At 41.3% G+C, this 20742-nt stretch overlaps 1 protein-coding gene across 1 annotated transcript; it reads right to left on the bottom strand.

Annotated features, from left to right (window-relative positions):
• Positions 1-1129: 1129 nt before the first annotated feature.
• LOC307267210 (excitatory amino acid transporter 3-like) lies at positions 1130-15160 on the bottom strand. The gene is made up of 12 exons (XM_080049470.1): positions 14946-15160; positions 13935-14075; positions 12913-13005; positions 12320-12437; positions 11798-11840; positions 11640-11702; positions 11352-11533; positions 10665-10772; positions 7683-7805; positions 7385-7579; positions 2520-2651; positions 1130-1342 (listed from the first exon to the last, which is right to left on the bottom strand). The coding sequence occupies exons 1-12, from the start codon at positions 15061-15063 to the stop codon at positions 1216-1218; spliced, it is 1443 nt and encodes a 480-aa protein (XP_079905596.1). The 5' UTR covers positions 15064-15160; the 3' UTR covers positions 1130-1215.
• Positions 15161-20742: the final 5582 nt, after the last annotated feature.

Here is a 20742-nt window from a genome sequence, read left to right as displayed (position 1 = left end):
GGATAATGCCCAGGAATCCTATCGCAAAACGTAATGAAATAGTACAGGTTTCAAAGTCAAGTCAAAGTCAACTTTATTGTCAATTTCTGCAATATGTGCCAGACATACAAAGGAATTGAAATAACGTTTATCTCTGTCCCACGGTGCAATAAGTATAAAAGGATTAAAAAAAGTCAGATGAAATAAGTAATATATACAATAAATACATTCTTAATAGTGAAAAAGGTAAGGCAAAACCATACGGTATAAAAAAGTGAATAGATTGAAATGTGCAATATGAAGAACATTATTTACAATATGTGCAACATGCAGTAAACTAAATAAATTGAAAGTGTACAATATAAGGGCATAACAATGTACATTTTTAGATACCCTTTGTTTACACACCAGTTTACAGAGCCTATGGCTCTATATTAACACCAGAATTATTTTCAGCGCACACACAGTCCGTACAGGTAGCGGATCGAGTAAAAGTGATTTTGACAACAAGCGTTCTCCAGCTCACTCCACCTTCTAAATGTAAATTAATAAAGACCACTCAATTAATTAACAAGGAATTTAATTAAAACAACTGATCTATTAGATCAAAATCAGTTAAAGTCTATATTTAATTTTCCAAAGAGCCCCGGTTGCTTGAATGGACCTCTGTCTACCTGGACGTGGCCCTCATTGTGACTGTAAACACAGACAGAAAACACAAAGCAAACTGTTCAAACTGCTGCTGCCAGAACATCTGTATCTCTATGTAGAAGCTCCTTCCATACATTGTTCCAAGTAAACTACAGGGAATACATTCCCAGCACCACAACTGTAGTGATTTTCACTGTTCACACTTCAGCTCCATCCCAGAACATTAACCATGCCGCTCTTTTTCACACATGACATGGTAATGCAATAGGTTTTGGAATGTTGGTTTTTGTCAGGTAGTTACAGTTGAATATTCTGTAGCTGTGGCAACCACCACTAGCAGCAGTTTGAATACAGTACGTCCATGGCCTTTCAATTCCAGCAATATCCACATCCATTCACACTACAGCCTTCCCTGCATAATCCCTGCAATGTTACTAGGCCTTGAGCAGGGAAATTGCTGGTGCAGCAGATATGGTTGATTCTGGTTTCCATTCACACATGACCCCTTAGAGGAAAAATACTGGCAAATAACTGAGAAAGGCTGCATATGTGAAAGGGGCTGATGACCAATGGTTGTGCTACACATTAACTATACAATCCCACATTGTTTACCATTTCCCCCATTTCGCTAAGCTCCTTTTTGGACATGTGGTGGACGAGTGCCACGCCCACACAGTCGCTCAAAACGTTGACAACAGTGTTGCAGCGGTCTCTGAAAAACAAAAAATCACAGTTACCTATGAAAGAATAAAATACAGCGTTGTGTTGTTTGATGTATCAACTCACACTCGCCATTCATTTGAATGTGGGCCTCTGGACACACAGACGACAAATCATTAATATACATACAGTATATATGAAGATGGTACAGTTTTGTGTGTAAATGGACTGACAAATATAGTTTTGGCTGCCAAATGCACAGACGCTATGGTGAAAATGACTGCATATCTCAATCAGTGCTGTCTCCAACTTAAACCTGCAGTGTGTAGAATTTTGGGATTTTTTTCATAGCAGACTTGGTAGAAAATAATTATAATACCCATAAGTACGTTTAATTTAGTGCATACTAGCTGATTTTTTATTATTTTTATTATAATTTTTTCCCTTAGAAAAGGTCTCTTATATCTCTGTATTTCTCCATATCATGGACCAAGGCATGGGCGCCGCCATTTTGGAAGCGTCATAGTTGGAATGTCTTCAGCTCTACAGAAGCACATAATGGAACAGCTGGCCACACTGTGTCCATCAGAACTACCAGTTGGAATGTTCTTGAAGAATTTCTGTTGCTTCTCTGAACGGGAGCCATAGAGACCAACTGTTGTGATGATTTCATATTACACACTGCACCTTTAACATGATAACTGTTGGTAATTTATTTTCTAAAACATACGGTTCTAATGATGATCCTGGTGTTCTTGTGTCAGGAGAAAAACTGTAGATTGTTAAATAAATGAAATACCTTGGCATTCTTCTAGACTCCAACCTTAATTTCATATGGGCTGGGCTCAAAAAGCTTGGTAGACATGCAACCACACATTTGATGCAGTCAGATATCCCCCAAGTTATAAGATAATTGCAGTTATGATCAATCAATTATGGGCAATAAGCTGATAACCCCCCACACCTGGGCAGGTTTTTAAATGGATCTTGCAAATTTTCTAGAGACATGTGTATCTTAAGACCCTGAGAATGTGTGAAGAAGTTGGTGTCGATAGTGGGAAAAATGTAAACGCTTGATATGAAATAACTGTTTTTCAGTTCATGCAAATTATCTCAGGAGGACTTCTATGTTCCAAGAGACTTGGGTGTAGAGGACCTTCACCTGAACCGGTTAGCGTGATAAAAACAGTGGCGGAAGTATGAGCAATAGGCTGCTTGTTGAAACTTACAGCAGCCATTCTACAACCACTAAGATGGAGGCGTCCCTGGCAGGTATACCCACTGCAGACAGAATAAAGAGGGTGGTCACAGCTCCTGTTGATGGGATAGCTGCTCCGACGCTGGACACTGCTGCTGTTACACTGCAGAGCAAACACACACACAGTCTTCAGTCAATGACTACACACAACAATATTAAACTGTATACCTAATGTGATTGTCAAGTGGCCATCTCTGATTTGAAATTAAAGGCACGCTATTATCCAAAATGCACGTTTTCAAATTTTTTCAACATCTATCAGGGTCCTGGTTTGACTCGAGCATCTGAAAGTATGAGAAAAAAAGAACCCTCTCTCTTTTTCTCCACCTCCACCTTTCTGAAAACCTGTGTTGAAAAACCCCAGTCAGATTTCTCTCCCCTTAAGACGTCACATCCCTCCCCCACCCCCATTACCAACCTAACTTGGTAATGGGGGCGGCGTTTGACACCATCGACCATGACATACTCCTGGATCGGCTGGAAAACCTGTTTGGCGTTACAGGGCCGGCCCACGATTGGCTGAAATCATACCTATCCGGTAGAACTCAGTGCATCTCCTACAACAACACTACATCCATATTCACTGACGTGAAATACGGAGTACCTCAAGGGTCTGTTCTTGGACCTCTGCTTTTCTCTTTCTATATTTCTCCGATTGGTCAAATTATTCGTAGCTTCGGAGTCAATTTTCACTGCTATGCAGACAATACTCAGCTCTATGTCCCGGCCAAAGTTAACGATGTTACTCAAATCGCTAATTTAGAGGTCTGCCTATCCGCTGTTAAAAGCTGGATGTCGCAGCAAGAAACCTTGGTTTTAAGTTCGACTCCAACCTGTCCTTTGATCAACACATCAAAGTGATTACCAAAATAGCGTTTTTTCACTTACGGAACATATAAAAAATACGATCCAGTCTGTCCATGGCTGATGCGGAAATATTAATACACGCCTTCCTATCTTCTCGGCTTGACTATTGTAACATACTACTGGCTGGGTTGCCCAGGGCAAGTACTCGAAGCTTACAAAAGGTACAAAATGCTGCGGCGAGGCTTTTGACCAGAACTAGAAAATACGACCACATCACCCCCGTTCTTGCGTCTCTCCACTGGCTCCCAGTCCATATCAGATCCGACTTTAAGGTGCTGCTATTGACCTATAAGGCATTAAATGGGCTTGCACCTTCATATTTGTCTGACCTAGTTGCGCGGTATGCCCAATCATGGGCACTACGGTCTACGACTGCAGAGCTCCTGTCTGTCCCCAGAGTTAAGAAAACTGCCGGCAGCAGGGCTTTCTCGTATCGAGCTCCTTCGTTATGGAACACACTCCCGATAGAGATCAGACAATCTGAGTCTATCAAGGTGTTCAAGTCTAAACTTAAGACTTATCTCTTTGAATTAACCTTTGGTTAGCGCTCGTCCACCTCTCTGCTGGCGCGGGGTCGGTGGCGGGTACCCCTGTCTGGGGTCGGTTTCTCTGGCCTCTGCTGGGGGGGAGCTTGCTCTGGGGTGGTGCCGGTCTTGGACTGTTCCGGTGGGCTGCCCTGGCCGCCCGGGCTGGGGCAAATTGGCGTCTGACCTTGGGTGCCGCTGCTGCGGGGTGTGATCATGCCTTGCCTCCTGGACGTGCAGTCGTGGCGGCCTGCGGGGCTTGGCTGGGTTGGTCGCGTTGGCTGATGGGGTGGGGCTGAGAGTGGGGCATCTGGGTGGCGGTGCTGCCTGCCGCTGTCGTTGGTGTGCTCTGGGCTGGGGGTGGCCGGGGGGTGGTGGTGTCGGGGTGCGTGCTCAGGCGTCTTCGGTGGCGCCGTGCTATTGCCTGCTGGACCGTTGGGTGGGGTGGAAATGGGGCATCGGGTGCAGATTGTGTAATTGTTGCACTGGTAGGTGGGCACTCTGATGTTTTTAATTGTTTAGACGTGGGTTGCTTTTGACCACCTCGGGAGAACTGCGGATAGATTGTCCTGGGGCGGTTAGAAGCTGCCGGGCATCGGTGCTCCTCCGGCTGGTCCTGGCTCTGGGTGTGCCGGTGGCGGATGCGTCGTGCCCTTTATGCTCGGTGCATGCTCGACCTTGCCTCGTTGGCTGGGCGTGGCCGGTCCGGCGGGCCTGGGCGGGTCGTACGGGTCTCCACTCCGGTGGTTTCGGTTGTGGTTGCTTCTTGTAGCAGCAGTGCATTGGCTGTGTATTCTTTATTCTCTATTCCCTATTCTATACTGTCTATTCTCTATCTATGGCCCCGGACCTCCTCGGGACTAGTGCCACACTGGGGCATGCTCTCTGGGGGCTGGCTCTGGGTCTGGGGGGCTGGCGCTGATTGTGTGTTGGCGGGGAACGGAAGAGTGTAAATCAATGTAAATTAATGTTAATTGTGTTCATATTGTTTAACATTGTTTATAGCGTTATTAGTAACAGCCTGAGGAGCTGCCTCGGTCTCGGTTTGTCTGGGCCTGAGTACCGGTTGTCCTCCCACTGAAAAATTGTCCTGCCGACAAACGCATAACTGATACCATTTCTCTAACATTTGTGCTCCATTGTCTATCTTCCATGATTGGCTGAGCGATGCCCCGGGGGTTCTCTCCCTCTGTCTACCAAGCACTCTCCATGCTACTCGACTGACTCCGAGTTCTGTGTGGAATCAGCCGTTCTAGGAACGGACGCTCCCCGCCTGCTATTGCCTCACATCAGCACTGATTCACCGTCCATCAGGATAGTATTCTTTCTACTCGCATGCTTGTTCAATCTTTAAATTCATTCTTGCTTCGCTCATTGGTTGTCTGTCTGTCCTCTTCCAGTTTTCCCTGGTGGTGATGAGACGGTGTGGATCCGGTCCCCCCCTCTGGCAGCATCTGAGAATGGATAATCAACGCGGAAGATGTTGCAGTGGTTAAGGATGCCACATGGAGACGTGGGATGTAATCCCGGCACTGGAAACCTTAGTTTTCCTTGGTGGAGACGAGATGGTGTGGATCCGGTCCCTCCTCTGGCAGCATCTGAAGTCCTCCTGCATCGCACTTTACTTTAGTATTACCATGGAAACATCTGGTCATTGATCAAATTCCTTCGTGATTTTTCTCTACTTATGACATCTATTGCAGTATGTCCGTCCTGGGAGAGGGATCCCTTACTTTGTCGACTCTCCCTGAGATTTCTTTAAAAAAAAATGTAATCCCGGTAAAGGGTTTTTTTTTTACTGGGAGTTTTTTCCATATTGTATGGAATGTAAAGCCCACTGAGGCAAATGTATATTTGTGATATTGGGCTATACAAATAAAACTGATTTGATTTGATTTGATTTAACTTGGCACTGTTTCCACCTGTGATAATGATGACCACAAACACCAAGAGACCTCTGAAACTGAATTTGATTCCCAGCCAATCAGAGCACAATGGGCTTTTTGAAAGGTGGGGCTGATGAAGAGCGTTTAAGACAGAGGAGAATGGCACTGTGAGAAATATAAATTACTAACTTATTCACATATTAGCTTGCAAATCAGTAAACTATTGTAACATTTCTGAATCCTTAGAGTGAAGACGTAGAGATTCAACAGCTGCTCCATTCAGGCGGTGGGCTGATAGAAATATGCCTAACAGGTGGACATAGATACCTAAGATGCGAGCGTGCGTACAGATTTTCGGGCACAGTTGCTGTAATGTAAGGATAGGGGGTTTACCATTATAGCACTGCTACCAGAAGCTTTCCACATCAGTACAACAACCATCTGCCACCTTTTATAAGAAGCAGAAGTGTTTAATTTTCTAATTTTCTAAGAAAATAATAAATAATGATCATGACAGTATCTCTCAATTAAAAATCAACTTGTGCTGTCAGAATCACTGATATTAAGGAATGTTCCAAACACAATAAGTATAATTGCAAGGGGGAAAAATCAAATTTATTTAAAAGAAATAAAAGAATAAAACCTGTAGTACACAATATGCGTTTTTGATTGTTCCTGTGTGGGAAATGTTATTCTTGCTGTTTTGTTTCCAAATTTTTCATGAATATAAACAAAAGCGTTTTTATAAACATCACCCTTTTGTTTCTTTTTTAAATCGTCCCTTGCATCAACCGGAAAACATATTTACAGTAGGCAGCCTGAGCCTATAGAAGAGAAGGCTTTGGGGGAGCGCTTGCTGAGGGACAGTGACCACCCGATGTGTCAGTAGCAGCATTGCGAAAGGCGGAAGCAGCAATAGGCTTATTTACAGGCTTAAATAATCGATACGCTACACAAAAAGTTGTGTAAGTCGGTTTGGATAAAGTAGAAAGCAAATTAGCTTTTGCGCACATCATTTACTAACCGAAAGAACAAGTTAATGAGTGAAAAATAGTCGCCGAGTAGCGGTAGTGTTCTAACTGCCTTTGCAAAGGAGAGACTGTGCTCTGTGGACGTGATTGACTGTTGACCACAGAAAGGCAGAAGATGGGTGATTTTGGAGGCGGGATTTTGCCGTGCCCACCCAATCAGAAGCTAGGAATGGTCCTGGTATATTATATAGGCCTACACATTTTTTTTATTGGCTGAAAAAATAAAAATAAATTTTCCCTGCTCCTGGCTAGTGCCGGCATCGATGGCACAGTGGAGTACCGGCAGCCAAAGTGCCTGTGCTACTAAATGTTGAAATAGTGGTAATATTTCTCCATTCATTGATAAAATAACAGGGAAGGGGGGATGGCCCATTTAGAAGGGGGATGATTTTGCGATCTTAATTTCTAAGGGGGATGCCATCCCCCCTCATCTCGAGTACTAGGCATTATTCCTATGATGAATAGTTACAGATCTTTCTATAGTTGTTGTCTACTATGATTCTTTATATGATGGGGACTGAGACCGACCCGATGGTGATGATCTGGCTGAAGTTCAGAGGGATGTCCTGGAGTTGGGCGACGAACACGGCTGCGATCACCTCGTAAAGGGCCGTTCCGTCCATGTTGATGCTGGTGCCTATGGGCAGCATGAAGCGACTGATCCTTTTGTCGACCTTGAGTTTCTCCTCACAGCATTCGAAAGTGAGCGGCAGAGTGGCAGCACTTTGACACAAAAAAAAATCATCTTTTCTTAGTCTCCCACACTCATTTAAAAATTCCTTCTTAAAAAGATGAATTGCGGAAATGAAATGAAATGCTCTCTCACCTGGACGAGATTAGCAACGCGGTTATCAACGCAGGAGAAATATGCTTGACCAGGGTCAGCGGGTTACGTCTCGTCAAGAAAAAATACAGTGTCGGCAGGACAAACACTCCATGGATTATGAGTCTGAAACACACATTCAATACAAACAATGACGACTGATGGATACCGACATTGATCCAGGGCAAACAGAGTAGAGGAAAGGACACTTAAAGGTGTTTGACTACTATTCAATGGCAAATATACAGTTGATCTGTGTTACTGCTGCAGCTGCTTCCTCTCACAGGGTCAGAAATAATTTCTCTTAAACCTGCTGAGTGTGTAGAATTTTTTTCTTTTTTTCATAGCAGACTTATAAATAATTATAATATCCATAAGTAGGGCTGGGCGATATGACGATATCATATCGTGGACGATATGAAAGTGTCTACCGGGAGAGATTTGGACATACCGTTTATATCGCGGAGAGAAAAAGTTCATGTGGCGGGAGCATAGATAGAGCGGGAGGCAGCTGTCCCTCCGAGTCCCTACAGCAGGGGTGTCCAAACTACGGCCCGCGGGCCAACTGCGGCCCGCGGCCCGCTTTTTATTGGCCCGCGGACGATTTTAAAAATATAATGTAATATGGCCCTTTGAAAAAAAAAAAAAAAAAAAAAACATTTTTTTTTTTTTTTTTTTTGCATTGCAGAAATGTGTCCCATAAAAGAAAAAGAGCACTAAGCCCATCCCAGAGGACCCTGCATAATATTTTATTTTAAATTAATATTATTATGGAAAATCTATGTGTCCTTCTCCAATAGCTTCTAATTCATCTGACACATTGTCTCCATTTTTTTCATACAAAATTCTTCAGATTTAGCCTCTTAATTTTCCTCTCAAAGTGCACCAGATTCATGCATTTCACTTTAAAAACTTTAAAAAATCTCCCGGGGGGGCATACCCCCGGACCCCCCTAGGAGAGTCGGGATCTCAGCTGGCTACTATTTTCACCCAGCTGGACATTGGACAAAAAAGCAGAAAACACTGGGTGTATCAATGGCATTTAACAAGAGGGGGGGTGTATCTGTTTAATGTGCAAGGAAAGTGTTGCCGTGAAGAAGGATTACAATTTACGAAGACACTATGAAACTAAACATCAGAGCAGCTACATGTCCTGATAAACGTGTTATTTTTGCAAAGTGGCCCGGCCCTTCGTAGATTTTTCTGTATGTGGCCCTCAGTGAAAAAAGTTTGGACACCCCTGCCCTACAGTTACACTGCAGTTACACCGCCGCGCCACACAGGGGCTCTGCAGCAGAGTTCTGGGCTGCAATACAGCTTCTCTACCCTCAACAGAAGAAGCCTCATCTGTTGCTCTAGCTCATGCCTAGCTCCGGTGCACCATCACAGACCATTTACAGATCAATATTGTAAATAAGAAACTGTTCTTAATGTTTTATCTGGAAAAATAAAGGTTAAATAAAAAAATAAATCACTACAGTTAACAAACCAACTCCGTGTCACGGTGGCAGAGCAGCTGGTATTAACGGTCAAAAATGTCATCAGGCAAAGGAAACGTGCTTGCTGCATCAGCGTGCTGTTGCCGTGACGCAGAGTTGGCTTGTTTTAAGACGCAAACTACATGGGTTAGCTCTCATGAGCTAGCTGGCTAATAATGACATATTTAGCCTACTCGGGGCTTCACCCCCGTGCTGATATTGTTGGAGACAGCCAGCAAGGCTGGTTTTATGTAACTTTAAAACATTTCAAACTTGAAAATATTATTTGTGTTGAAGCTGGAGTTAAAGTATTACCAAACATTTGCTCATTAGTTAATTTTGACAGCTTTTTTAAATGAAGATGAGCAAATACTGCAGGAAAATTCAAGTCTTTCATTATTTTGATATAGGCTACTATCAATTGGAAAATGTTGGCCATAAGTATGCTCTTTGGCTCTGTCATTTTTATTTTGCACTGACTGACTAAAGCCAGACTGGTGTGGTATTTTGCACCAGTTTTTCTTTTGTATGGAAGTTTAAGTTCCAAGCAAAAGATGAAAATAATCTAATGTGATTAAAGTTCAATACGGTTATTGTAATCCATTGAATTTTAAGGAAAAATACTATACCGTGATATATATCCATATCGTGATATAAAATTACCTATATCGTGATATAAGATTTGGTCCATATCGCCCAGCCCTATCCATAAGTATGTTTAATTTAGTGCATAATAGCATTTTTAGATTTATTTATTTTTACCCTTAGAAAGGGTCTCTTATATCTCCATATTTCTCCATACATGGGGCCCAGGCCTGTGCGCCGCCATGTTGGAAGCGTCATGGTTGGAATGTCATCAGTTCTACAGAAGCACAGAACGGAACAGTTGGCCACAGTGTGTCCATCAGAACAACCAGTTGGAGTGTTCTTGAAGAATTTCTGTTGCTTCTCTGAACGGGAGCCATAGAGACGAACTGTTGTGATCTAGATTTGTACCACTTGATGATGTCATATTACACACTGCACCTTTAACTGCATTAAAAGACCTGTCAATGACTTTTGACTCAGTAAAGGCAGGTTTAAGATTATGGTGGGAAGGACCCATACTTCCATACTATCAAGACAGAAAAAAAAGATTTAGGATGTCCCAATTCAAGCTTGTCAAATTCAGTATGGCAATATCCGGATGTCCTACAACATCCAATTGAATTTTGTAGTATGCAAACCGTATGCTTTAGTATGGTTGTATAAAAAAAGAAAAAGTACGTGATTTGGTGCACAGGGTGAATATAGGCAGCAGGTAGATTAACCTGCATGAGAACATACGGGCCATAACTCTTGCTCTCATCCACTCAGTGTGTTCTAAATGTTATTGGCTGATATCAGACACACTTGTTTCCCACAGTCCTCCTCTGTAAATTCATCAAAGCTCTATTGTTAGAGATATAAAATGTAATGTCACTAGTTGCTATGGGAGGGGTGTGTAACGAGGAAAAGGAGAACATACCCGACAAAGACCACAATCATGAACTTGACCAGTTTGTAGATTGTTTCCCAGTCGTGAACCTCAACCACGTGGCTTGCGATCATGAAGACTACTCCGATTGGCAAGTAGCTGGGGATATGAGAGAATAAAGAAGGAAGGGGATTACTTCATAGACCTATCAAACATTAGGGGCAATTTTCAGATCACTCCAAAAGAAACCTGGTGTGGTTTCTTTTGGAGTGAAATCAGTGTTTAAGATGCACTATGTAACTGTTGGTGTGTCAGAGAAGTGAACATTTTCTAAGGTATAGTCTCATAACTGGATAAACAAACTTTCTTCCAAGGAACATTGGATCCATTGAACACCGTTTGAAGTTAGAAAGCTACCTAAAACATTAGCGTTTCACTGTTACAGCAATAGGGCCCACAGTTTTGTTTAAGAACATATTCTAGTCCAACGTTTAGTTCCAGGTGTCTTAAAATAATTTGATTTATTATGATAGAATTATTCAATACCAAGAATTACATGAAGAGAAAATATGTTTTTGTAAACTTAACTGCAGGCTCTGCAAATGTAAACAAATCCCCGTCCCTTGAAACCGCGTAGTTTTATTTAATTCATAAACACTCAGATGTTACTCCACTTCTGTAACTAAACTTAAATTATTTCACATTGTCATACAGGCGATGATTGCCTAGTCACTTTACCACAAAATCAAATCGATAATAAATTGGGCGACGTTGTTGAGGATTTGGACGAGCTCCGCCAGGAGTTTGCCTCTTTCTCCCATGGACTTGATGGTGACACCAAAAACAAGGGAGGCAACGATCAGGCCCAGGGTGTTGGCACCTTCCACCATGTTGCCCACCAGACGCACCTCGGTTTCATTCTGAACACACAAAGAGGGAGGGGGGAGGGGGAGAACTCCCGTCAGAGAATGTCATATCAGTTGTCATCACGGCATGGTTGAGTTAACATCGTAGTGAAGCATTTACCGTCTCATAGGTGGAATTGTGAATAGGTCTGTGGACCTCAAATTCAATGTAGTCCGTCTTGTACTGAGGAAGAGAATAATGGTGCTCACGTGAGTATTGTTACATCCATCGGCTCAACCTTCACATGGAAAAATGGATCATGGAGATGAAAAACATACCGATTGGAAGCAAGCCTGAATTAGATTCTGTGGCATCATGTTTCTATAAAGAGTAAAGGAATAGTCACAACACCACCATCAATTTAGCCTCATCTCAGATATACCCTGTGTTCCAAATCGCACACTCTTTCTTTTTTGTAATCTAAATACTTACATCTCATCATAAAAAGTATCTAGTTAGCATGCAGAAGGCATACAATTGGGACATACTTTTACTTATTTATTTCATGATCACATTGCACCTTGATCTTGCCACTAGCTTATATCTGTCGCCTCTCCGGTTGTTTTAATACGGAGGCTCCGTCGATGTGACGTGACTTCTAGTGCGCACTGGATTGTGGGTCAGAATCGCCCAAATAGCATGCTGATTTCAACACTAAACAATCTCTAAACAAAAAAAGATGTTGGATGTCAACCGGGTGCCTACTACATCCAGTTGACATCCAAGATCTTTTTTCTACCATACTAAATAGCAGAAAGTATGGGTATTGGAATGCAGGGATTATGTGACTTTGCTCTCACCTCACTAGATCCAACAAGGCGTCGATGTTGTTGTAAATCTCCACGTCTTCGTCTTCATCATCAATAGTCTTTACACGGCTGGAAGATCCGGGTTTGAATATCAGCACCAGTGTTAACCCTGTAAGCAAACCGGAATGACATGCAGCACGCTGTTAGCTGTTCCATGTCGTCAGAGAATTCATAGTAACAATTGTTTCAATAGGACTTCACTAAATAAAGTTGCAAAGTTCTGAAGAACACACCCAAACTGGTGAATTGTTGGAGTCTTCATGAGCAGGTAAGTTTGTTCCAAAGATTAGGACATGATTTATTTTCTTTGTGTGATTTGTTTTTACTTTTCTTTCATGGTTACTCTGTTTATTTTTTATCCAAAGAAAATAAGCAGTATTTTTTTTCTCATTAATACAAATAAAACCTGGCAAATAACACCCTGAGTGGAAATAGTTAGTAAAAACAAGAAGGAACCTAAAGCAATAGGCAGAAACATCATGTGAATAAACCTGTCCAATGTGATTGGTTTTACAGAAACGTCCAACAAAAAAAGTGAAAACAACTCAAATATGTTCCTGAGTGTCATGTTGTGTTTCTCTTACCTATCAACGTAGCAATACCACTTGTGGAGATTATGTAAATTCCTGCACGCTTTGCTATTTTTCTGGAGGTTTTAACTTCCAGACCAGAAACTCCTAGAAAAGAAAAATTAAACAATATACAATCGGGAGTACACATTCATCATACATCAGTGCCATATCATGGATCATCTTAAACAACACAGTTACAGTTTGCAATGGTTACAGTTCAGTTTGCAATGGTTACAGTTCAAGAACAACAAGCGAGCTTAGGTTTTCTGTATAAAACTCCCACAAGGAAACGTTATCATGCCATTGCCAAGTTGTGAGACATCTACTATGTGTTGATTGTCGGGATCATAATTCTTCTCCGATTGCTGTGAGAATTATCTAATTGGGCTGAAGGACCAACAGCCCTTCAAAGGTGGAGTGAGCAATTCTGTAGAATGTTTTTTGACAAAATATATTTTTTGTCGAATCAGTGAATATCTCCTCACAATCTGCTTTTTGTCCGTACTGTGCACTGAAAGAAAATCTGGTGTTAATAATAGTCTAGTGTTAATAGTCACAGTCTAGGCTCTGTGAACTGGCATGTTCACATGCTTCGTGGCCCCCCTTTGTTCACTTTCCCTTTGTTTACATACCAGTTTAGGCTGTGTATTAACTAGATTTCTTTTCAGCGCACTCACAGTACGGACAGCAGGAAGCAGATTTTAAAGTGATAATCACTGATTTTACAAGTGATTTTGTCAATAAACATTCTCCAGAATCGCTTACCGCACTTTTAAATGGAGAGTTTGTCTATATTTTTTAAATGTTGCCCTCTTGGTTTCCTCTCTCACTGATACCCTCAGTTCACTAGTTTAGTTGTCCTTAGGTGTCCTGAAAGGCGCACACAAATAAATTGTAGGATATTATTATCATTATTATTATTACTTCAGAGACTGACATATCTGAGGCTTGTGCTGCCACATTGAAGGTGACAAAAGACACTAGTGTCCCAGTTACAAACAGTAAACAGAGGGATAAATCCTCCTCTGGCTAACCTGTTACCACACTGGTCACAATGAGAGGAACAGTGATGAACTGAAGCATCCGCATGAGCACTTCTCCTGGAAAGCCGATGTAGAGTAACTCGGATTGTGTCATAGGGATGTAGACCTTGATGAACAAGCCGAGAAAAATCCCTGTGTGGAAAAAAACAAATAAACAAACACAGATATGATTCAGATGAAATCTGCATATTATGGCAGTAGCCTAATATAGCCTATGTGCGTCACTGACAGCTCTATTCACAGTAGGCTATAGCTTGCACTGGAGGTAGGCTACACTCTTTATAATTTGCACATTTAACATGCTTTCCAAAACTAGTAATTAAAACCATATAAAGACATAGGCCTACTCATATATCTACGTAGGTAAGCGTCTTGAACTCATGTCTAGGCTGACAGATTTTGTTTTCCTTCAGCAGATTAAATGTAGCCTAGCACAATTCTGACATGAAATGTCTTTGTTGTAATGTCATTTTAGGTTGAACAGGACTATCAGTAGCCTATTGTCCATACCTCCATTATAACATTACTCAACATAAATGTTCAGTTAGTAATTGAGCATGAACCTAAATCCCGTGCACTGCACACAGCGGCAGCTTTAACAGATTTGAGCCGCGTGAAAGCGCTTGGGGCGTTGCCCCGGCAACATAATGTGGCATTAGCTAATTGCTTAACACTTTTTCATTTAGTAAAAGCGTAATAAAGTATTGTCACCGTTATACTAGTAGATAAAGACACGTTAATTGCACTGACCTTACTTACATGCATCTTATTGTACGTACAGAACATTTTATATTTACTTTATTATATCCTAAAACTTGATTGATTTTGAGTTATTAATATGCTTGCCAGCACTTGGCTTATGTTTTTGTCATCAATAAAGACGTGGAACAGTTGCTGCTATATTCACGCCAGGTCTAATGTTAGCTAGATAATGACACCGTCATGTGTGTGTGTGGGTGTGTGTGTCGCCAGGGCTCTTCTTCATTACTCGGTCAAACTTACCCAGGAAGACAGAACCCACACTGCAAACCATGAAGAGGTTCTCCTTGAGGTAGTTCCAGGCATTCTCCCTGCTGCTGAAAACGAGTTGGATAGCCACATCCTGCTTTGGTTCCCCCATTTTAATCCAGTTTCTGTATCCTACAATTCAACTACAGACCTACAGAATATGTAGGATAGTGTTCACAGGGATGCCCACTGTTGTTGTGGTTCAAAACCTTAAAACTCGGAAGATAGAACACTAACAGAAGTTGAACGTGACCTGTGAATCAATTCACCTTATTTTGGAACGTAACCACGGAAGACAGCGAGTTTTTTTTCCGGAGGAGGAGCGGAGTTTGAATCAGCGCGCGGCTTGTTGGCGAGCTTTGTTTATTGCATCAGACAGGTTTGGGGCTGCTACGGATTCCGTATCACAACGAAACTTTGGGACTTAATCCATCAAGGCTTCCCCGTGAGGGTAGGCATGGCTTCGGGAGGTGGCCAAAGGGGAACAGAAAGAAGGATGATGGCAATAAAAGGGACAGGTCTGATGAATCCAATAGCGATGGGGGACAGTGATCAAGGCAGCTGGAAGGTTTCAAAGTTTCAGGAAGAAGGAGATTCAAGTTTCTTGTTAAATTCAAAGATAAGAATGATAGCTTTAAATCCACTCAAACTGTCGGATGAAATAAAAGATACAATGGGAGGTGTGCTCAATGTGAGAATGCTGAGGAATGGAAATATTCTGGTTTTCTGTAAATCACAGGGTCATAAAGCTAAAAAAAATATTCTGAAATTATGTAGCCTAAATGTTATAGCCTACAATTTTCACCTGTAATATTAACAATGAAAATATATGTTTGTATCTCTACAAAAACAAATCTAGTCCTGGACTTAATCTGCATTTGTTAGTATTATAATACATTGTGCATTTCCTCCACAAAAAGATAAATGTAGGCTACGTAATCCCAACCAATGTTTTTATGTAAACATACACAACGAGCTATGATCTTGTTGTGTTTATACTCTTTAAACTGTGAAGTGGGAGGATTCAAATATTCTCTCAATTGGTCAAGAGCTCTTGTCCGGACATTTTGTCAGTTGGCTGAACGTGGACTCGACTGAAGTTTAAGGTAAGAATAAAGTTCGCAGAGCAATGTTAATAGGGGAGAACGGGGGATCTGAGGCATCGGGTAATGTGAGCCACAACCTGTATCTAGGCAAAGTAAAACAATTGTGGTCATGTGAGATATATGTGTTCAAGCCCCTCTCATTTCCCCATGGCCATGAAAGAGAGGACATCATGGTGCTGTGGTAAGCATGTTTTTTTCACCAAAATAGGTATTTTGCATGTAAAAGTAGCCTACATTTTCTTGCTGTCAACTTAACACTAGAACCGCCACGGGGTCAATTTGACCCATGGCGGTTTTTCAACTGCCCATAACTATACTTTTACGAAATATTGAAGCCCCCAACTCTTTGACTTTTCCTAAAATTGTGTTGTGATGCTCTCCCTATGGTTAAATAAAGTCACAATTAAACTGGATTAAAAAAACAGGCATTTATACCTAGAACCGCCACACTGGGTCAATTTGACCCGTACAGGAAAATAGAATATTTTCGAGCAGGTTGCTAGGCAACGGCATTGTTTGGGGTCCGCGATCTGACAACTGTACGTGCAGTCATTCATAAACTGAACATTATACCCAGCGGAATGTCGGCCATCTTGGATTTGGCGTCTCACGGCCGTCACAGGCAAAATCTGACTTCCCTCCACATCTTAAAATACACCTTATGGCATGTACTAACTATGTTAGAAATGTCATGCTTTTCTCAAAAAGTGCACAATTGTTATTCAAATTGGAGCTTATCAGCTGTACTAGACAGAGAAGATAGTTATTTATGTCACTGCAATTGTGCATACAGTTTTGTCTATGTGAAAACATCCAGGTTTATTAAATGTATCTGTTCTGTTTTTTTTTAACCGTTATCATTTTTAACTTTTATATTATTGTTCCTGATCTTGTATTGTACTTCAATAGGATTCTAAATGTGGTGTATGAGAATTGTATGTGACTGTGTCGGGTCATGCTTATTTTATCATAGTACTGCTTTCTTGGTCAGGTCATTCTGAGAAAGCATATTTAAATACATTTTACCTGGTGACATAAAGGATATTGATTGATTGATTGATTTAAACATTTTATTTGACATCTTTTCCACCTCTATGTCTCTCCGTTAGTGGAAAGGAGCTGATCCAGTCGTCGGGCGACAGACTGAGGTTGCTTGTGGCCAGATCGTACTGGATGGCTCAGGCTATGCAGGCTGAATGCTGACAGTGTTTCTTCCACTGCCTGTTTCATTTTTATTTTTTCAAATTGAGACCGTTACTGCACCGTGAGCGCACCTAAAGACGACTGCAAGATTCTTGGTGAGCATTCAGGTTCAGGACAGGGACCTTATTAATGTGAGGATTTGGGTTTCAGAGGACAGAAAATGCACTATAAAATGAGCCATCATCATAACCCTGGTCAAATTCAATACCAGGTTTTAGTTGCTCAATGTAGTTTTACAGCTTTGTAATTTGACAATGTGATAGCATGATATTGAAGTGCATATTCTGATGCGGTGCTCCGATGAATGCGGCGTTTTGATTTTCCAACTGAGAAAACGGAAAATCAGTGCTGTTTATTTGCTGGACACCGCCAGTACAAAGGCCTTAGGTCCAAACTCTAAAGCTAGTTGCATAAGATGGCTTTACCAATCTACTGCCAGAGCCTGCCATGAAATCCCCATGGCACATACTGTACACACAGGAGCACAGATGTTTAAACTTTAGACCAAACAAATGACCAGAAGGCTTCTTTTCTTGATCTCTTCTTTCTTTACTATCCCAGGTTGGCCCACCATCACAAAGTCCTTTAGGCTCAAGTTCAGATTGTATTGTTGTTTAAAGAGTATTTTATAGTTAGCTTATTTTGTTTCAACAATAAATACATTGTATAGTCATGTATTGGTGTCATTTTTTCGCTAATTAAAGCCAGATGCGACCAATGTAAGCAAACAGTAGTGTGCGACAAGTAGCTATCAATGCTAGCCACACACCACTGTGTATTCGGCCATGTTTGGTGAAACAACACAATAACACTGATACTACTTCAACAGATGTACAGTGAATATGCTTCAGTATTGGTCTCTGATTTCAATGTCTGTTGGAGACTTTGAAGTTAGGTCAGATGCAGTGACTAGGCGTCACTGTCCAGTTGACAGTCAGGCTACAGGCAGAGCTACAGTCTGATATCAGCACAAAGATGAACTGGGTTAGACAGACGAGGGCCCTTAAACGGGATAATGCCCAGGAATCCTATCGCAAAACGTAATGAAATAGTACATGTTTTAAAGTCAAGTCAAAGTCAACTTTATTGTCAATTTCTGCAATATGTGCCAGACATACAAAGGAATTGAAATAACGTTTATCTCTGTCCCACGGTGCAATAAGTATAAAAGGATTAAAAAAAGTCAGATGAAATAAGTAATATATACAATAAATACATTCTTAATAGTGAAAAAGGTAAGGCAAAACCAAACGGTATAAAAAAGTGAATAGATTGAAATGTGCAATATGAAGAACATTATTTACAATATGTGCAACATGCAGTAAACTAAATAAATTGAAAGTGTACAATATAAGGGCATAACAATGTACATTTTTAGATACCCTTTGTTTACACACCAGTTTACAGAGCCTATGGCTCTATATTAACACCAGAATTATTTTCAGCGCACACACAGTCCGTACAGGTAGCGGATCGAGTGAAAGTGATTTTGACAACAAGCGTTCTCCAGCTCACTCCACCTTCTAAATGTAAATTAATAAAGACCACTCAATTAATTAACAAGGAATTTAATTAAAACAACTGATCTATTAGATCAAAATCAGTTAAAGTCTATATTTAATTTTCCAAAGAGCCCCGGTTGCTTGAATGGACCCCTGTCTACCTGGACGTGGCCCTCATTGTGACTGTTAGGCCCCCTATTCAGACAGAAAACACAAAGCAAACTGTTCAAACTGCTGCTGCCAGAACATCTGTATCTCTATGTAGAAGCTCCTTCCATACATTGTTCCAAGTAAACTACAGGGAATACATTCCCAGCACCACAACTGTAGTGATTTTCACTGTTCACACTTCAGCTCCATCCCAGAACATTAACCATGCCGCTCTTTTTCACACATGACATGGTAATGCAATAGGTTTTGGAATGTTGGTTTTTGTCAGGTAGTTACAGTTGAATATTCTGTAGCTGTGGCAACCACCACTAGCAGCAGTTTAAATACAGTACGTCCATGGCCTTTCAATTCCAGCAATATCCACATCCATTCACACTACAGCCTTCCCTGCATAATCCCTGCAATGTTACTAGGCCTTGAGCAGGGAAATTGCTGGTGCAGATATGGTTGATTCTGGTTTCCATTCACACATGACCCCTTAGAGGAAAAATACTGGCAAATAACTGAGAAAGGCTGCATATGTGAAAGGGGCTGATGACCAATGGTTGTGCTACACATTAACTATACAATCCCACATTGTTTACCATTTCCCCCATTTCGCTAAGCTCCTTTTTGGACATGTGGTGGACGAGTGCCACGCCCACACAGTCGCTCAAAATGTTGACAACAGTGTTGCAGCGGTCTCTGAAAAACAAAAAATCACAGTTACCTATGAAAGAATAAAATACAGCGTTGTGTTGTTTGATGTATCAACTCACACTCGCCATTCATTTGAATGTGGGCCTCTGGACACACAGACGACAAATCATTAATATACATACAGTATATATGAAGATGGCACAGTTTTGTGTGTAAATGGACTGACAAATATAGTTTTGGCTGCCAAATGCACAGACGCTATGGTGAACATGACTGCATATCTCAATCAGTGCTGTCTCCAACTTAAACCTGCAGTGTGTAGAATTTTGGGATTTTTTTCATAGCAGACTTGGTAGATAATAATTATAATACCCATAAGTACGTTTAATTTAGTGCATACTAGCTGATTTTTTATTTTTTTTATTATAATTTTTTCCCTTAGAAAAGGTCTCTTATATCTCTGTATTTCTCCATATCATGGACCAAGGCATGGGCGCCGCCATTTTGGAAGCGTCATAGTTGGAATGTCTTCAGCTCTACAGAAGCACATAATGGAACAGCTGGCCACACTGTGTCCATCAGAACTACCAGTTGGAATGTTCTTGAAGAATTTCTGTTGCTTCTCTGAACGGGAGCCATAGAGACCAACTGTTGTGATGATTTCATATTACACACTGCACCTTTAACATGATAACTGTTGGTAATTTATTTTCTAAAACATACGGTTCTAATGATGATCATGGTGTTCTTGTGTCAGGAGAAAAACTGTAGATTGTTAAATAAATGAAATACCTTGGCATTCTTCTAGACTCCAACCTTAATTTCATATGGGCTGGGCTCAAAAAGCTTGGTAGACATGCAACCACACATTTGATGCAGTCAGATATCCCCCAAGTTATAAGATAATTGCAGTTATGATCAATCAATTATGGGCAATAAGCTGATAACCCCCCACACCTGGGCAGGTTTTTAAATGGATCTTGCAAATTTTCTAGAGACATGTGTATCTTAAGACCCTGAGTATGAATATCTCAGGAGGACTTCTATGTTCCAAGAGACTTGGGTGTATAGGACCTTCACCTGAACCGGTTAGCGTGACAAAAACAGTGGCGGAAGTATGAGCAATAGGCAATATGTGCTGCTTGTTGAAACTTACAGCAGCCATTCTAC

This window comes from Ammodytes marinus, assembly GCF_949987685.1.
Source record: "Ammodytes marinus genome assembly, chromosome: 20".
In the NCBI taxonomy this organism is placed as follows: Eukaryota; Metazoa; Chordata; class Actinopteri; order Uranoscopiformes; family Ammodytidae; genus Ammodytes; species Ammodytes marinus.
The sequence above is the reverse complement of the archived record's forward strand: the minus strand, read 5'-3'. Positions and strand labels throughout refer to the sequence as shown.

Excerpts from the sequence above, each read along its gene's own strand:
- LOC307267210 (XM_080049470.1), bottom strand. The coding sequence starts at position 15,063 with ATGGGGGAACCAAAGCAGGATGTGGCTATCCAACTCGTTTTCAGCAGC. Across the intron at positions 14,076-14,945 it reads TGTGGGTTCTGTCTTCCTGG|GGATTTTTCTCGGCTTGTTC; the intron begins GTAAGTTTGACC and ends TTTTCCACACAG. Across the intron at positions 7,580-7,682 it reads GCGTTGCTAATCTCGTCCAG|TGCTGCCACTCTGCCGCTCA; the intron begins GTGAGAGAGCAT and ends TTTGTGTCAAAG.